At 58.2% G+C, this 16,740-nt stretch overlaps 1 protein-coding gene across 1 annotated transcript; it reads right to left on the minus strand.

The window, feature by feature from the left end:
* Nucleotides 1-8,249: 8,249 nt before the first annotated feature.
* On the minus strand, nt 8,250-8,808 carry TMEM275 (transmembrane protein 275; the record flags this gene model as incomplete). Its single annotated transcript, XM_029046739.1, has 1 exon — nt 8,250-8,808. A coding segment is annotated over one exon (540 nt), but the record flags the coding sequence as incomplete, so codon positions are not given.
* Nucleotides 8,809-16,740: the final 7,932 nt, after the last annotated feature.

Below are 16,740 nucleotides of genomic sequence, written 5' to 3' on the forward strand. Positions count from 1 at the left end.
CTGATGGTCCCCATTGACAGGTTTATGAGAATTTAATAAAGCGTGGCGGGGATCAAATGAGATATTGCAGGCCCGCACAAAGCTGATCGTCTCCCTCTCGTCAGCACTTTTACTCTGAGATATTGACAACCGCGGCCGGTTCCCATCGCTCAACTGGAAAGATGCATTTCCAGGCCGGGCCTGTCTGGTCGGCGGGCCGGTCTCTGCCGGACGCTCGGCAAGGTGAGCGATGAGCTGTCGTCACCGCCGGAGACCGGGAGGGAGAGGGGTGGCGTGGGGTGGGTTGGGGGTGGGGAGAGAGGACACCCCGCAACCAGCCTGGCTCTGGTCCTGGAGGGACACCAGCACCTGGGACTCGCCCTCTTCCTCGCCGGCCCTCCAAGGCGAAGGTTCCTCAACCCGAGTCCAAGAGCGCGTCCCTCCATGTGCCACCCGGGTCCACCCCCAGCCTGTCCAGGTCGGGGGTCTGGCCCTCATAGAACCCCTAGGATGGTGGGACGAGCTGTATGCTGGACATAGAAGCTTAGTGGTAGAGATGGACCATCCAACAGTCCTGATTCTCCCCTCTCCATCCCTGACTCTTTCCAGTGACCCAACATGGGCCGTCTCACAACCTCTGACTCTCCCCTCTCCATCCCTGACTCTCAGTCAGTTTATTGTAATTACTGAGCACTTACCGCATGCACAGCACTGCACTGGGTGCTTGGGAGAGTACAGTATAACAATATAACAGTCACATGCCCTATCCACACGAGCTTGCGGTCTAGAGAGAGAGGCAGACATTCATGTAAATAAATAAAATGACAGATATCTATGTAAGTGCTGTGGGGCTGGATAAAGGGAGGGAGTCAAGGTGATGCAGAAGGGAGTGGGAGAAGAGGAAAGGAGGGCTTTAGTCAGGGAAGGCCTCTTGGAGGAGATGTATCTTCAATAACGTTTTGAAACAGGGGAGAGTTATTGTCTGTCAGATATAAAGAGGGAGGGCATTCCAGGCCAGAGGGAGGACGTGGGCGAGAAGTCGATGGCGAGATAGATGAGAAGGTCGGCTAAGAGGAGCAAAGTGTGCGCGTTGGGTTGTACTAGGAGACTAGCAAGGTGCCTCTCCATCCCTCCCTCTCCCCTAGTGACCCAAAATGAACCATACGGCACCCCGGCTCTCCCCCCAGAGCCTGAGTATTGACCATCCCATACCCCTAACTTTTCCCTCTGCAACCCTAACTCTCTCCCAGTGACCCCGCACGGAGCCCTCGACCACAGATCTGTCTGACCTCTCCTGGAACCTGCTAATACAGCCAGCGTCATTTCAGAAATGATTCAACCTCAGGTCTTGGACCTGGGGAAGAGAATTGGAGAGGTCATGCAGTCCATCCCCCTGCCTCCAGGCCCCCGAAACATCCCAAAAAGGTGTGAGGCTCCTCTGTATTTGCAGCCCCAGCCTCCACCCTCACCCCTATCTTGTGTAAAGGTCCTTGAATCTAACCACTATCCACTAGACCACGTTACTTGTCTTCCCTTCCCGCCGCAACTGAAGGCGAAAACGGGATCAAGGATGACCTGGTGACAGGTTTCTGAGGTTCGACTTGGGGTTGTGCGTGTGACCCTCCTGTTATCTGGATTAGCTGTGGCCTTGACAGCTGACATGAGAAGGAACTGAGATGTCCAGAAGGAGGAAGTAGTTTGGTTGCCAGGGATTGTTTTAGTGGTTGTGGAGAAGCAGAGAAGCTCAGTGGAAAGAGCCCGGGCTTGGTAGTCACAGGTCATGGGTTCTAATCCCGGCTCCGCCACTTGTCATCTGTGTGACTTTGGGCAAGTCACTTCTCTGGGCCTCAGTGACCTCATCCGTAATATGGAGATTAAGACTGTGAGCCTCACGTGGGACAACCTGATGACCCTCTATCTACCCCGGCGCTTAGAACAGTGCTCTGCACATAGTGAGCGCTTAACAAATACCAACACTATTATTATTAATTATTAATCCGGTCCTCCCTCTAGACCGTAAGCTAATGTGGGCAGGGAATGTATCTGTTTATTGTTATACTGTACTCTCTCAAGTGCCTAATACAGTGCTCTGCCCACAGTGAGCGCTCAATAAATGCGACTGACCGAATGAATGATTCCCCACTTTACAGATGAGGAAAATGAGGCAAAGTTAAGTGACTTGCCCGGGGTCCCCCAGCAGACAAGAGAAGGAGCCTGGGATTAGAACCCAGGGCCCCTGACTCCCAAGCTGCAGTTCTTTCCACTGCATCTCTCTCTTGCTGAAGGCGTCTCGAGCAGCCCACTCGGCCTCAGAAGGAGTTTTTCCTCCTTCCTGGGAAGACCACGAGGACCCAGTGGTCACTTGCTAGACTCCCTTCCCCGGGCCAACTTTCCCCAGTGAGCGCCTTGCCCCATGCTGGTGTCGCCATCTAGTGGCTATCGTCTGGAAGTGCAGCCTTTGGCCCACCGCTCTCCCGCAGGACCAACTGGTCCATCCCCCTGCCGCCGGCCAGCCCTGCCCCCTCCGAGCCCTCACAGAAGGCTTCCCCGCCCCTCTCCAAAGCCCTCTAAGGGCACTGACCGCTCTAAGGCAGCCGGGGTGTCTCCTGCTTTCAACCTGAATCTCCCTCTGGATGGGAACCGGGACATTCGTTAAGCAATTTCTCTCTTAGCACCCTGCTAAGCACTGGGATAAATATAATAATAGTACTTGTTAAGCGCGCACTATGTACTGGTCTACGCGCTGGGGGAGATACAAGTTAGTGAGGTTGGATATAGTCCCTGTCCCACATGGGGCTCCCAGTCTTCATCTCCGTTTTACAGATGAGGTCACTGAGGTACAGAGAAGTGAGGTAATTTATCCAAAGTCACAGAGCAGACAAGCCGCGGAGCTGGGATTAGAACCCAGGTCCTCCTGATTCTCAGGCCCGTGCTCCGTCCACTAAGACACGCTGCTTCTTGGGGGTGCAATTGCCAGGGCCTACTGGCTTGCTGGGAAGCCATGCTTCATTCTCTGGGATGCTTGTCTGACTCACCGGCTCTAGGATCCGTTGGCATGGCGACTCTGGGCTCTAGGATCCGTTGGCATGGCGACTCTGATATGTCTGGAAATGCCGCAGTGCTCAATTCCAGTCTCCCTGGCCCGGCCAGCTGGCTTGAGTAGGAGCCGGAGAGGTTAATGGCGGGAGACCGAGGCAGGGGTATGGAGTTCAGGGGTGGGAGGGGAGGGTGAGGAAGGGGAGAGGGAATAGGGAGAAGAAGAGGGGTGGAAATTTGGAATGAATGTCTTCAACCTCTGGGTCATTCCAGGGGCACTTATCAGACTCAGGGCCCTGGAGCCCCTCAAGAGAAAAGAAAGCCATTGGACAACTCCCAGCTCCGCTGCAGGGGACTGAAATGGATGGACCCTTTACTGACCGGTTCCTTTCTGTGGGGAGCAGGGAGGGGTGCACACACTTACACACCCACATGCTCACACAAACACACACACACATGCATTCCCATTCGTGCCTGTACTCGTGTACACATGCACCTATTAATTCACATGCACTTACACATGTTCACACCCATGGCTTTGCTTCAGTCAAATACACTGTACTCGCCTAAGCGCTTAGTACAGTGCTCTGCTCACAATAAGGGCTCAATAAATATGTTTGAATGAACACACAAGTACTCCTGAATGCACTCACACACGCATACTTACATACTTGCATACATATGGGGACACACACATTCTCACTTCCATAAGTCCATCAGTTACCCCCAGGGCTCCCTAGACCACAAGAAATAGCTTCCCACCAGGTCGGGGAAGGCTGTGGAAGGTTCTGACAGTTGACCAAGGAGAAGGGGAAGGATGGGTCTGCCTGGAGGGAGAGAGAGAAAATAATTTCCTCAATAGCAGCAGCATTTTTATCAGTGTACTGCATTGGCTGCCTATTGTGTGCCGGGGTTGTACTGGGTGTCTACTGTGCGCAGAATGCTGTGCTAGGTGTCTACTCTGGGCAGTACACTTTCCACGTTGCTTAATATGTGCAGAGCAGTACCCTGGGCATCAACTGGGTGCAAAGTGCTGAGCTGGACGCCTACTGTGTGCAGAGCACTCTACTGGGAGCGTCCACTGTGTGCAGAGCACTCTACTGGGAGTCTACCGTTGATACGTCTGTAAGTGCTATAGGAACTCTGCCCAGGTGCTGACTGAGTCGACTTGGGGTGAAGAACAGGAATCAGGGAAGGCCTCCTGGATGAGGGAGGATCCATTCTGGCCTGGTTGCGGCTGAAGGGGAGCGCCCTGACCCCACGGGGGTGGAGAAAGAAGGAAAATATTTTCAGTAGAGTAGTTAGGTTGGGAGGAGAAGGATCAGATGGATGGGTAGGGTTGAGGAGAGTCGGGCAGGGAGTAGGAGGAAGAGGAGGAGGAGGAAGAGGATAAAGAAGGGGATGAGGAGGAGCAAAAGGAGGAGGATAGAAAAGAGGAGGAGGAGGAAGAGGAAGAAGAGGAAGAGGATGAGGGGGAGGAGCAGAAGAAGGAGGAATAGAGGAGGAGGTGGAAAACGAAGAGGAGGAAGGAGAGGAGGAGGAGGAAGAGGCAGGGCGATGGGAAGAGCCAGACACCCCTGCCTCCGGGGCTGGAGTCTCCTGGTGGCGAACACTCCCGCGATGACCCTGCAGGTTGGACGCTCACCCACCCTTCCTGTCTCCCACCTGGCAGGGCCTTGACGAGCCCGGGCCCCGTCGCCATGGAAACGCCACCAACCAAGGAGGAGGAAACGGAGTCAGAGAAATGAGTTGTCACCAGATTCGGTCCAATTGGCGTGATTGTGCTGGCAGCCTCCGAGACCTTCCTCAGGCCCGCTTTCCCAACCCCCCGGGAGGAGCGGAGGAGGTGGCTGGGAGGAGGATGCCGGAGCGGTTGCGGGGGAGGTGAGCTGGTCCAGTCCCCTGTAGCAGCTCCCGGGCGTTCCACCAACCCCACTCACCCCATTTCGGAGGGGACCTTGTCACACCCGAACGTGCCAAACCAGAGAGATGAGTCGTTGCTGGCGCCGAGACAGAGGATGTTGGAGGCTGGTGCTGGAAGAGCTTTCTTGGACTAATTCAACAGGAGTCCCTTCGCCGGATGTAAAGTACCGATCATCCAACACCCCGACTCTCCCCCAGTGACCCAGCAGGGACCAACCCACACCCCTGACTCTCCCCCAGTGACCCAGCACGGACCAGCTCACACCCCTGACTCTCCCCTCAGTGGCCCAGCATAAGCCACCCAACTCCCTCTGATTCTCCCTCATCCCTTACTCTCATTCCAGTGACCCAGCACGGATCATCCAGAACCTCTAACTCTGCTCTCCATCCCTGAGCCTCCCACAGGGATCCAGCATGGACCATCCCACACCCCCGACTCCCCCCTCTCCACTCCTCACTCTCCCTCCGATGTCCCAGCACAGATGCTCGTCCATGGATCCATCCAAACCCCTCTGAAACCGGCCGGTGATTCCAGCTCCCTGATTAATTTACTTTTTTCCCCCCGGGTCACATCCTCTCAGCTAACACTTCAGCATTTATGCACTCACAACTCCCCGTAGCACATCTGTACAAACCGATCTTACTCAAGCACCTATTTATTCGCAGGACCATCTTCCCCTTATGTTTTCCTCTCTTAGCTGTAAATGATGTCGTGTCCGCATCCCCTGCTAGATGTAAGGCTCTCGGGGGCGGGGACAGTCCGCTATATTATTGGACTCTCCCAAGCGCTCAGTACACTGCTCTGTTCACAATAGGATTCTAATCAGTGTTATTGATCGCTCCATCAATAAATTGACTGAGCAGATTTGGAGGCCAACAGGTGGGCGGTGCCCCTGAGCCAGTCCGAATGGGGTTGCGCAGGAGTTGAGGGATCCAGGCCCCAAAGCGGCAGAACCGCCGCATTTATGTCCATATCTGTAATTTCTTTGTTTCTATCGATGTCCTTCTCTCCCTCTCCACCGTAAGCTTGTCATGGGCAGGGAACGTGTCTACCAACTCTGTTATATTGTACTCTCTCAAGCGCTTAGTACAGTGCTCCGCACAGAGTAAGGACTCAATAAATGCCACTGATTGGTTGATGGAGTAACCGCTGTGGGACTCTCGTCAGAGGTTGTAGGTCAGAGACCAGGGGGGAATTTTCCAGGGTCCTTTGAGGGTACTCTCTGCTTCCTAGAACCACCTTCCCTGGAGCCAAGGGGTCTCCTGGGAAGGGGACGGGGAGGGGGACGGGGGAGACCAGTCAGAGGAACCAAAGACGCTTTATTGACCCACAGAGACACTGGTCACATCACCACAGGAACATCAACGCCAAACAGACAGGTGGGGAGGGGGGCTGCCGGGGCCTCAGACCCGAGATCCTGAAGCTGCTCAAGTCCCCGCCCGCCCCTCCCCGCGCCAGAGGAAGGGGCACCAGCAAGACACCTCTCAGGTTAAGCCGGTCCTCCTCCAGTCTAATTTACGTCCTCCGAGCTGTAGTTGAAGACGTCTCTTCTTGTCCTGACCCCGGGAAGGATGGTCAGCAGCCTGTCCCCGACCTCTTCATCCCACCATCCTCCTTACCTCCTTTCTGCTTTATGCCATCATCCTCTCTATGCTCACCGCCCTCTTTATACCCCTATTCTCTTTTTTACCCCCGCTCTCTTTATAAAGACCCAGGCCAGGAAAAGGCACCTGGCTGGGGTCCGGGGCCCTGAGAGAAATCGGGCTGGGCTTAAAAGAAACTAGCCCGTGGGCTGGATGGAAATCTTGGCAGGAGGAAAACCTGGGGTACCCTGAGCCTTGGGGAGGGGAGGGAATAGGGGACGGGCCGAGAGCCCTTGCTGTAGCCCTTAGGGGGAGATGAGGGAGGGGCGAGGAGGGGAGGGAGGGCTGGGGGTAGACTGAGGGAGCGGGGGAGTCTCTGGCTGGAGCATGGGGGGGCGTCTGGGGTCTCTCTGCCGGATCTGGGCGGAGACGGCCTCCCTATCTCAGAGGACCCCGGGCCCGAGGGGGGTGGAAGCAGGGGACCGGGGACCGCCCCCCTCCCACGAGGTGACCACCAGAGGAGCCAGCCTCCACCAGGACGGCCCCATTGCCCATGTTGGCAGCCGGACAAGGGCTGGGGCAATTCTCCAGGCTCCACCCACCCCGGCACAGGTGACCAACCCGGGCTTAACAGAGGAGGGTTACCTTGGAAACACTGCAGGGAGGGACGAGAAACCGAATGAGAAGCAGCCTAGGGGAAAGGGCTGGGAATCAGGAGACCTGGGTTCTACTTCTGCTTGGGCCGCTTGCCTGCGGTGTGACCCCGGGCAAGTCATTTCACTTCTCTGGGCCTCCGTTCCCTCATCTGAAAGATGGGGGTTCCGTGACTGTTGTCCCTCCCCCTTGGTCGTCTAATGAGGCTCTGGAACCCAGGGACTGGGTCTGACCTGATATTGCAGCTACCCCAGCGCTTTGCACAGTGCTTGGCACATGGAACGCGTTTAAACAGAACACCACAACGATGATGCACTAACACCTAACCGAGTCCTGCCCAGCACGCCCACCGAAGCTGGGAGAGGCAACCCCGCGGCTCCCACGCTAGCCAGCTGCACGTGATCCGGACCCAAAAGGCCGAGGAGGGGGGACGCAGGCTCTGGGAGGGAGGGGGCCACCATCGTTTTCGAGGCAGGTGGAGACGTGTCTGCCCCATCCCCCAGGAGACCCTGAGGAGCAGGGTCCCGCCCATCCGGCCGGAGAAAGGCTGGTGGAACCCCTGACCTGGGAGCCTCTGGGGTTAGGCCCAGGGGAGACCAGACGGCTCAGAGCCCCCCGGAGAACCCCCAGAAAGCCCCTCCGGCCTCTTGGCGGATGGTCCGCAGGGATGGGGGAGAGGCCAGTTCCGCTCCCGATTCTGCCGAGGGACTCGGGGCTCGTGGCTTAACCTCTCTGAGCCCCAGATGCCTTCTCTGGAAACGGAGCGACGGCTGGCGAAGGGAGGCACAGGCCCCGGTTACGGGGCGGTGGGGGGCGGCCGGCGAGAGACGGAGAGGTAGAGGCGGGCCCCGGGGGGCAAGGACCCCTGACCCGCGTTCCCTTGGGTCCCTCGAACCTCCGCCCCCTCCCGGGGCCTCGAGTCCGGGCCAATTCCCGCCCAAGGTGGGCACCGAGGTGGGGGGGTCATCGGGGTCACGGACATCTTCGGCGGCTGGCATCTTCGGGCGGGGCCGGGGAGGGGAAAGGGGGCCTCGAGCCGGCGGGGCGGGGGCGGGCGGGCAGGGGGGCGAGGGGCCGAGGCCACCCCCGACCCTAGGAGCCGACGGGCTCCCGGGGCAGGTTGAGGTGGGCGCCCTCGCCCGCGGGCCCGTTGGCGGCGAGCGGGCCCAGGCCCTCCATGGTGAAGAGCCCGCAGGCCCCGGGCCCGGCCTGCACCGGCGTGGACCTGCGAGAGGAGCTGGGCGAGTTGGCCGGGCTGAGCTGGATGGCCGTAGTGTCCTGCACGGTGTGCTCGCTGGTCTCCAGCTCGAAGCCCGCCAGCCCGGCCCGGCCCAGGCCCAGGCCCAGGCCCGAGCCCGAGGGACCCTTGCCCCCGCGGCCCGCGGGCCCGGCCCCGGTCGGTCGCCGGCTACAGACGCAGCAGGCCCCGAAGAAGGAGATGGCCAGCAGCAGCAGGACGGGGCCGATGACGATGGGGGGGTTGTGGCCCGGCAGGAAGGTGCCGAAGGCGAAGGCGCCCACCAGGGTGAGGTTGATGCCCGCCAGCATGACGCACAGGCCGCAGGCGCAGCACAAGGCCGGCGAGGGGAGGCCCGGGGGCCGGGACTTGCCGGCTCCCGGGGTCGCGGCCGGGGTCGGGGTCGGGGTCGGGGTCGGGGCCGGGGTGGCCGACCCGCTGCCCTTCTCCGGGACCATGCTGCCGGGGGGCGAACCCCGGCCGGCCCCGGGGCATCGGATCTCTCCTGGCCCGGGCAGGGGATGGGTCGGGGGCTCTGGTCGGTGGGGGGCAGGGGTAAAGAGACACAGAGACGGACACGCACACACACACACACAGACGCAGAGAAAGAGAGGAGTCAGTCGGCCAAATTCTGCAGACGGGGCTGGGGGGCGGCCCGAGATCCTCCTTGGGAATCCCCCAAGAGAAGCAGCGTGGCTTAGTGGCAAGAGCCCGGGCTTGGGAGTCGGAGGACCTGGGTTCTAATCGTGGCTCCGCTCCGGGCCTGTTGGGTAAGCCACCGTACTCCCGTGTGCCTCGGTTACATCTGTAATATGGGGATGAAGACTGTGGGCCCCACGTGGGACAACCTGATGGACCTTGGATCTCCCCCAGCGCTTAGAACAAAGTGCTCGGCACATAGTAAGCGCTTAACAAATGCCATCATTATTATCGTTTTCTCCCCTGTCCCCTCTCTCCGCTCACGCTTGAGTTAAGGCTACTGAAGTCCCGGGTGGAAACTAACGGGCGGAGCCTAAGGTGCAGCATGAGAGATTTAGGTTAGACACGAGGAGGGACTTACCAATGGTGTGGCTAATCGAGCGGGAGCAGACGGTGGCCTTTTGTGGTGAAACTCCGGTGGCTCCGAGAGCAAAGGCGGCTATCTCCGCCCCCCGGCCTGGTCGCTGAGGGTCGCGGCTCCTTCAGGGACCACCCCCCTCCTCCGCCCTACCCCTGGAAGAGATGTAGCAATTTCGGGTCACCTGCAACTGTCACAGCCCCCGCCCCCTGACCCAGAAGCTGCAACCAACGTGGACCCCAAGGACGCCCGTCAGGACCAGGGGCCTGGGAATCAGGACTCGCAGACCGGTCCCAGCTCCAGCCCTGACTTGCTGGGTGATCTTGGGGAAATCACTTCTCCTCTCTGGGCCTCGAGGTCTCCCGCTGTAAAATGGACTAGAAAGACACCTCAAAGCATGTAGCTAATCAGCCAGGCCCCAGAGGCAGGGGGGCGGGAGAGATGTCGTCTCTCCTCCCCGCCCCTCCCCAGGGAGGGAGAGATCTCAACGCCAGGGAGAGAACTCTGGCCGTCTCCCTGCCCATCTGGGCGGCTTGCTGACGGCGATATGAACTTTCTCTCCCTCTGGGGTGGGCCCTCCCGCTCCGGTCTGGCTGGGGACTGGGGGTCCCCTCCCCTCCGGGGTCCTTCCCACCCCCAGCCCCGCTTCCCACAGGGTGGAGGGCGAGAAGGGGGAGAAGGGCGGCGGGGCACTGTTCGCAATCGCGGTGCTGAAAAGGCTCCGCCCGTCTGCCCAGCCCGGGGGGTGGGGGCTCTGCCAGTGGCAAGGAGGAGTCGAGGCCGGTCAGCGACCCTAGCCCCCCGGGGGTCGGGGGTTTACGAGGGGTGAGGGTGGGCGGTGTCTCAGGACCAATTCACCTCTCTGTCTCCCGCCCTCCCCATCTCCCTGACTGTCTCTCTCCTCTGGCCGCCCCATCTCTCCCCCAAGGACCTGTTTGGCCACCTCCCGCAGACTCTGAGCACGACCACCGCCTCTCCCTTCCCTAACCTACCCCCCCCCCACACACACACACACACATCGCCCCCCGGCGATATCCCCTCCGGAGCTTCACTGGGGAGCCGCAGTCTCGGTGCGGTCTTCTCTCCCGCCCAGCTGGGAGTCTCAGCAGGAGCCAGGAGAGATGCCGATGGAGATGTGGTCGGGGGGCAATGCGAGGCGGCCCGTCCTCCCCAGAGCCCCCCACCCATTTGCCCCCCGTCCCCTCCCTCCAAAAAAACCGCGCCTTCCCCTCCCGCTTCCACCGTCACTTGCCTGGAGTCGAACCACCAGCCAGGAGGAGGAAGAGGAGGAGAAGGAGGAGGAGGAGGAGGAAGGGGCTGGGGGGAGGGCGGTGGGCGGTGGCGTTGCTCTGAGGAGGGGGCGCAGCGAGGTCACGGTCGAGGCGGGGCTGAGCCCCAGCAGCGGTCAGTCAGGGGAGGCTTCCCCAGCCGGAGACAGCTCCTGGAGGAGGGCAGTGGGGGCGACCCCCACCATCAATGTTGAAAACTTTGGTGGGGAGGGTCTGGGGGCCAGGGGGCAGGGTTAAGGCTCCTTGGAGGTTTGTAGAGGGGGGCGAAAAGCTGGGCCAGCTCCGAAGCAGACTGGAGTCCAGTTGGGAGGCAGGGAGGCGGATGGGGTGAGGGCGAAGTCCTCCGGCCACTTGGAGATCTCTCTTGGCCGGACTTGCCAGTCCTCGGAGAAAGGAGATCGGCCGGAGACACTCCGCGCCCGGTTGTCCGCACCCCTTCTGCCCAGCCCCGGCCCCAGCCCCCTGGCGGGCCCCTAAAAGGGCATTTAGGGGGGCTGGAACCTGGGCAGGCGGTCCGGAGGGAGTCCAAGCGAAGAGGAAGGGTCACCTGCGCTTAGAGGGAGAGCAGGAGAGACGAAGAGAGGGTGGAATGTAGGAGAGAGAGGGTGGGAAGAATAGAGGGAAAGAAAAAAAGAGAGGGACCTTGATCTTTCTCCGCCCCTCGCAGTAACTAGAGTGGGGAGGGGCCGCCTGTGAGGGAAGTAAAAGGGGGCAGAGAGAGACTCTGTTGCCCCCCAACCCCCTCTTCCTAACTCATCCCCCCGGCCCGGCTCGTCCCCTCTTCTCTCTCCAGGCTCCCTTTCCTCAACCCGGAAATTATTTCCCTCCCCATCTCTCCTCCAGGGCTTTCGAGCAAGCCTTGAAAAGAAATACCAGGCCGGATTAATCCCGGCGGGCCGACGGGGCGGGGAGGGGCCAAGGGAGAGATCTTGCTAGCTGGCTCGTTTTGTTTTTATTCCTCTGCCGGGCTGGGCAGCTCATATTGTTGGGCCTCGGTGTACCCTTCTGCAAAATGGAGTGGCAGAGGGGAGAGTCAGAGGTGGTGGGAGGTCCTGGGAGAATCAGGGATGGAGATGGAAGAGTCAGGGGGTTGGGTGGTCCGTGCTGGGCTGCCAGGGGAGAGTCGGAGATGAAGCGGGGAGAGTCAGGAGGGTCGGATGATCCGTGCTGGGTCACTGAGGGACAGTCAGGGGTGTGGGATGGTCCATCTCCAACCATGAGGGTGGCCGTGCGGGTGTACTAGTTGGACAAAGTTCCTTCAAGCATCCCGGTGCGGCTGCCAGACAAGGAGTCCTGGACCGGACAGTCCTGGTGGGGCTGTGATTCCCTGGGGCTGCCATCCTGACCCAGAGGACGAGGAATCCCATCCCTCCCCGCCGGACTGAGCCCACAGAGCCCTGAAACATGGCCTGGTCTCCACCTGGGGCTGAGGAGGAGGGGGTCCGAGACGGAGCGACTCTTCTTCCCCAAGGAAGCATCCTCCCAAGGACGAGGTTCCAACACCCTCTCCGAGGGTCGGTCCAGGAAGACGGGTCTGGCGAGCAGGCTGCTGTCTGGGGCCGGGAAAGGGACGAGTGGTGCCTGTTGAGCAGGATTTTCCCCCCTGGGGTCAAATTCCTCCCTGTGGATCAATGAGACGCGTGGAGGTGCGGTACCTAGGTTAGACCACGAGGGGGAGATGGCGCGCGGCACTGCTGCAGTGCGGGACGCTGTCCGACCGCCCTGCCCCCTAGTGGTGAAAAAGAGGGACCGCATCTCAGCTCGCACCGCTCTATCAGGTAGGCAATCGGGATAATAATAATAATAATCATAATAATAATAATGATGATAATAATGGTGTTTGTTAAGCGCTCGCTATGTGCCAAGCACTGTTCTAAGCGCTGGGGTAGATCCAAGGTCTTCAGGTTGTCCCACGTGGGACTCACCGTCATAATCCCCATTTTCCAGATGAGTCCCCAGAGAAGTGAAGTTTGTTGCCCAGTCACCCAGCTGACAAGTGGCGGAGGCGGAATTAGAACCCACGACCTCTGACGCTCAAGCGTGGGCTCTTTCCACTGAGCCATGTTGCTTCTCAATATGGGATATGGGCCGGGGGAGGCCTTGCAGCCTGGCTCAGTGGAAAGTGCCCGCGCTTGGGAGTCAGAGGTCATGGGTTCGAAACCCAGATCTGCCATTTGTCAGCTGTGTGACTGTGGGCAAGTCACTTCACTTCTCTGGGCCTCAGTTACCTCATCTGTAAAATGGGGATGAAGAAGAGCCCCACGTGGGACAACCTGATTACCCTGTATCTACCCCAGTGCTTAGAACAGTGCTCTGCACATAGTAAGCGCTTAACAAATACCAACATTATTATCATTATTTTATTCCATCCTATTTATTGAGCACTTACTGTGTGCAGAGCACTGTACTAAGCGCTTGGGAGAGTAAAGTACAACAATAAACAGACACAGTCTCTGACCACCACCATCTTACAGTCTAGAGAGGGGAAGACAGACATTCCCATTCTTCCCCCCCGGGACCCTCCGTGCAAATCTGATCCGGCGAAAGCCTGCCCGGAAGCAGGGGGTTGTCCCGGATGATCTCTCAGGGGCCCCCCCAGCCCCGGGATGCTGGAAGGGGATTCTCACCGAGTAAGAAGGAAGACCCCACCAATCGCCACAGAACAGCTGCAAGCAAGGGTGTCTGGCCGTGCAGAACCCCCTCATCTGGACGTCGGCCTGTCCTGGGGCTTCTGAGAAGTGAGGTCAAGGGTCGCTGTCGAGGGGCTGTGGAGAGAAGTGGTGACCTTGAGGTTCACGTGGACTCCAGTCTTGGCCCGTGCCAGAGAGTGGGGTCCCCTGGAACTAGCCTCGGCCCGGAAAAGAAATCGAGCAACTGACTAGAAGTCATCGGTCCGCAGGTGTAAAGGATGGTTGGTAACAGATCATACTAAGGAAGCAGCAATGGCCTAGTGGAAAGAGCCCGAGCTGGGAAGCTGGAGGATCTAGGTTCTAATCCGGCTCCACCACTTGTCTGCTGCGTGACGTTGGGAAAGTAATAATAATGAAAAATAATCGTGATATCGGTCAAGCGCTTATTTTGTGCCAGGCAGTGATTTAAGTGCTGGGGTAGCTACAAGATAATCGGGTCAGACACAGTCCCGGTCCCACCTGGGGTCCACAGACTTAATCCCCATTTTACAGATGAGGTAACTGAGGCACAGTGAAGATAAGCATCCTGCCCAAAGTCACACAGCTGACAAGTGGTAGAGCTGCGATTAGAACCTAGGTCCTTCTGATTCTCAGGTCCATGCTCTATCCATTATGCCATACCGCTTCTCACTTAACTTCTTGCTGCCTCAGTTCCCTCATCTGTAACATGGGGATTAAGACTGTGAGCCCCATGTGAAACACGGACCATATCCAACCTGATTAGCTTGTATCTCCCCCAGAGTTTAGCACAATACGCGGCACATAGTACGCACCTAACAATAAAAAGTTCAAAGAGTTCAGTGATTCGACGGGACTGGGACAGCAGGCCTAAAGCCCAGAGAAGAACTTAGAGAAGCCCCAGGCTTTTGCGGGACAGCATCAGCTCTTTCGAGGATCCGGAGAAAACCCCGGGCGATGTGGGATAAGGCCCTGACGCCCCACCTGGATCCCCGGAATCTCACCGTTCTTCGGTCGCAGCTCGGCCACCGGGCTTGAGCCTTTCGAGGCTCCGACTCACTGTGGCCACGCTGGGCAGGGAGCTTCTCAGGCCTGGGGAGGGAAGCAGGGAGATGGACGCAGACAGAGAGAGAGAGATGAGGAGCAGGTTGGAGGAGAGTCTTTTTAGGACAGGAAAACAGGCACTGACTTCCCGAACCAGCTACCTGGAGTAGCCTCCTGCCTCCAAGCTAAAAGGGGCCGGGTCACAGCACACCCTACATGTCCCCTTCTGATCCCTCTGCTCTGGGATCTCTGACCTCCCCATGGTCAGTCAATCGAATTTATTAAGCGCTTACTGTATGCAGAGCACTGTGCAGACCCTATCTCGCTGCCAACCTTTTAGCCATGTCTTGCCTCTGATCTGGAATGTCCTCCCTCCTCATATCTAACAGACAATTTCGCTCCCCCCTTCAAAGCTTTTTGAAGGCACATCTCCTCCAGGAGATCTTCCCCGACTAAGCCTCTTTTCCTCTTCTTCCACTCCCTTCTGCCTTACATTTGCATTTGTAGTTGAAGCGCGGGTCTTGATAGAATAGGCAAAGTGGATTAACTCGCTTCCAAGTGTCTTGGATTCATCCTGAGGATGTTAGTCCCACGGGAACAAGGACCATTCGAGGAGGGGCTGTTCATGCCACCAGGCCAATTTGGACCTCCCTCCCCTCTCCCCATCTCCCTTCTCCCTCCCCAGGGACAGAAATAGGGGCTGGGACCACCAAGGCTCTTGCACTGCTCACCTTCTCTCTTTGGCCCCGCTGGGGAAGGGGCCGACCCCGGACCCCCGCCGGTCTGGGGGTGGACACGCAGGTTGCCTGCAAGGGGAAGCAACTAGTCAAGCCCCAGGGCTTTGGGGAGCAAAAAGGGTCCCTCCCCCGAGCACCCCAAACCATCTTCACTCGTGGCTCCTCCCATCCAGCCATTCTCCACCCAGATGTCCCGGAGCCTGGCCTGCTCACCGAGAGTCCTGGCTCTACCACAAGGCCAGGGGAGGTCATTTAGCACCAGCCGAGAAGGCTGGTCCCTGCCCTTGAGCGCTGCCCAGGCTGTGCCCAGCATTCCTTCGTGGGCCACCTCTCCTGGGAAGCCCTCTGGGATTCAACGGAAGGGACCACCCCCGAGTTGTTGCCGTCCGTCCAGTCCCATCCGCCCCAAACTCTGATCTTCTTTGTTCCGAACCCTCAGGAGAGATTGTGTGAAAAATTGGCCCTCCCCGCATCACCCCTCACCCCCATCTGGCTCCCCACAATACCACACTGAACTCCCCCGGGGAATTCCCTTCCCCCAACCCCTCCCGGAGCTCTTTCAGAGAGAGGGGCATAAGAGAGACTGCAAGGGGCCTCAAGGAGTCATCTCTTCCCTCCCCCTGCCTCCAAGCAGATCTCCAGAGAAGACCACTCAACCCTGCTCTGCCACATGTCTGCTGTGTGACCTTGGGAAGTCACTTCACTTCTCTGGGCTTCAGTTCCCTCATCTGTAAAATGGGGATTGAGACTGTGTGCCCCACGTGGGGCGGGAACTGTGTCCAACCCAATTTGCTAGTATTCACCCCAGTGCTTAGTACAGCACTTAGCCTATAGTAAGCGCTTAACAAATACCATCATTATTATTATTTTTCTCTTTATTAATCATGACACCTTCCCACTCACCCCCCGCCCCCACACACTGTTAGGAAGGCTTCTCTGCCTTCTACCTTAAATCCCTCCCACTACAGGTGAAGTAGCCATGCTCTCCTAGCTTTTCCTCAGGGCAGAAGAGGACTTGACTACCCCCTTTCCCTCCCCACAGCACTTGTATATATCTGTACGTATTTATTACTCTATTCATTTTAATAATGATTTGCATTCATCTATGGTTCTATTTATCTATTTTAATGGTAGTGATGCCTGTCTACTTGTTTTGCTTTGTGGTCTGTCTCCCCCTTCTAGACTGTGAGCCCATGGTTGGGTAGGTATTGTCTCTATCTGTTGCCGAATTGTACTTCCCAAGCGCTTAGTACAGTGCTCCGCACACAGTTAGTGCTCAGTAAATACGACTGAACGAATGAATGAATGAATGAATGAATGAATGAATGAATGAATGAAATCCCATTTCCTCCCCACTCCCGACTGGTGGAAAGTAACAAGTGCTGGGAGATGAAAGGGAGAGGGAAGGAAGGGAGGAAGGAAGGAAGGAAGGAAGGGAGACAGGGGCAGCTCTCTGGGAGCGTGTCAGGGTCACTCTGGACTTTCCCAAATGACACAAGAGCATCTCCAGCAGGGCCAAGTCCTCGCTGGGCAGCCTGGACATTTGCAGCCA

The sequence above is a fragment of the Ornithorhynchus anatinus genome, chromosome 18 (assembly GCF_004115215.2).
Source record: "Ornithorhynchus anatinus isolate Pmale09 chromosome 18, mOrnAna1.pri.v4, whole genome shotgun sequence".
NCBI lineage: Eukaryota > Metazoa > Chordata > Mammalia > Monotremata > Ornithorhynchidae > Ornithorhynchus > Ornithorhynchus anatinus.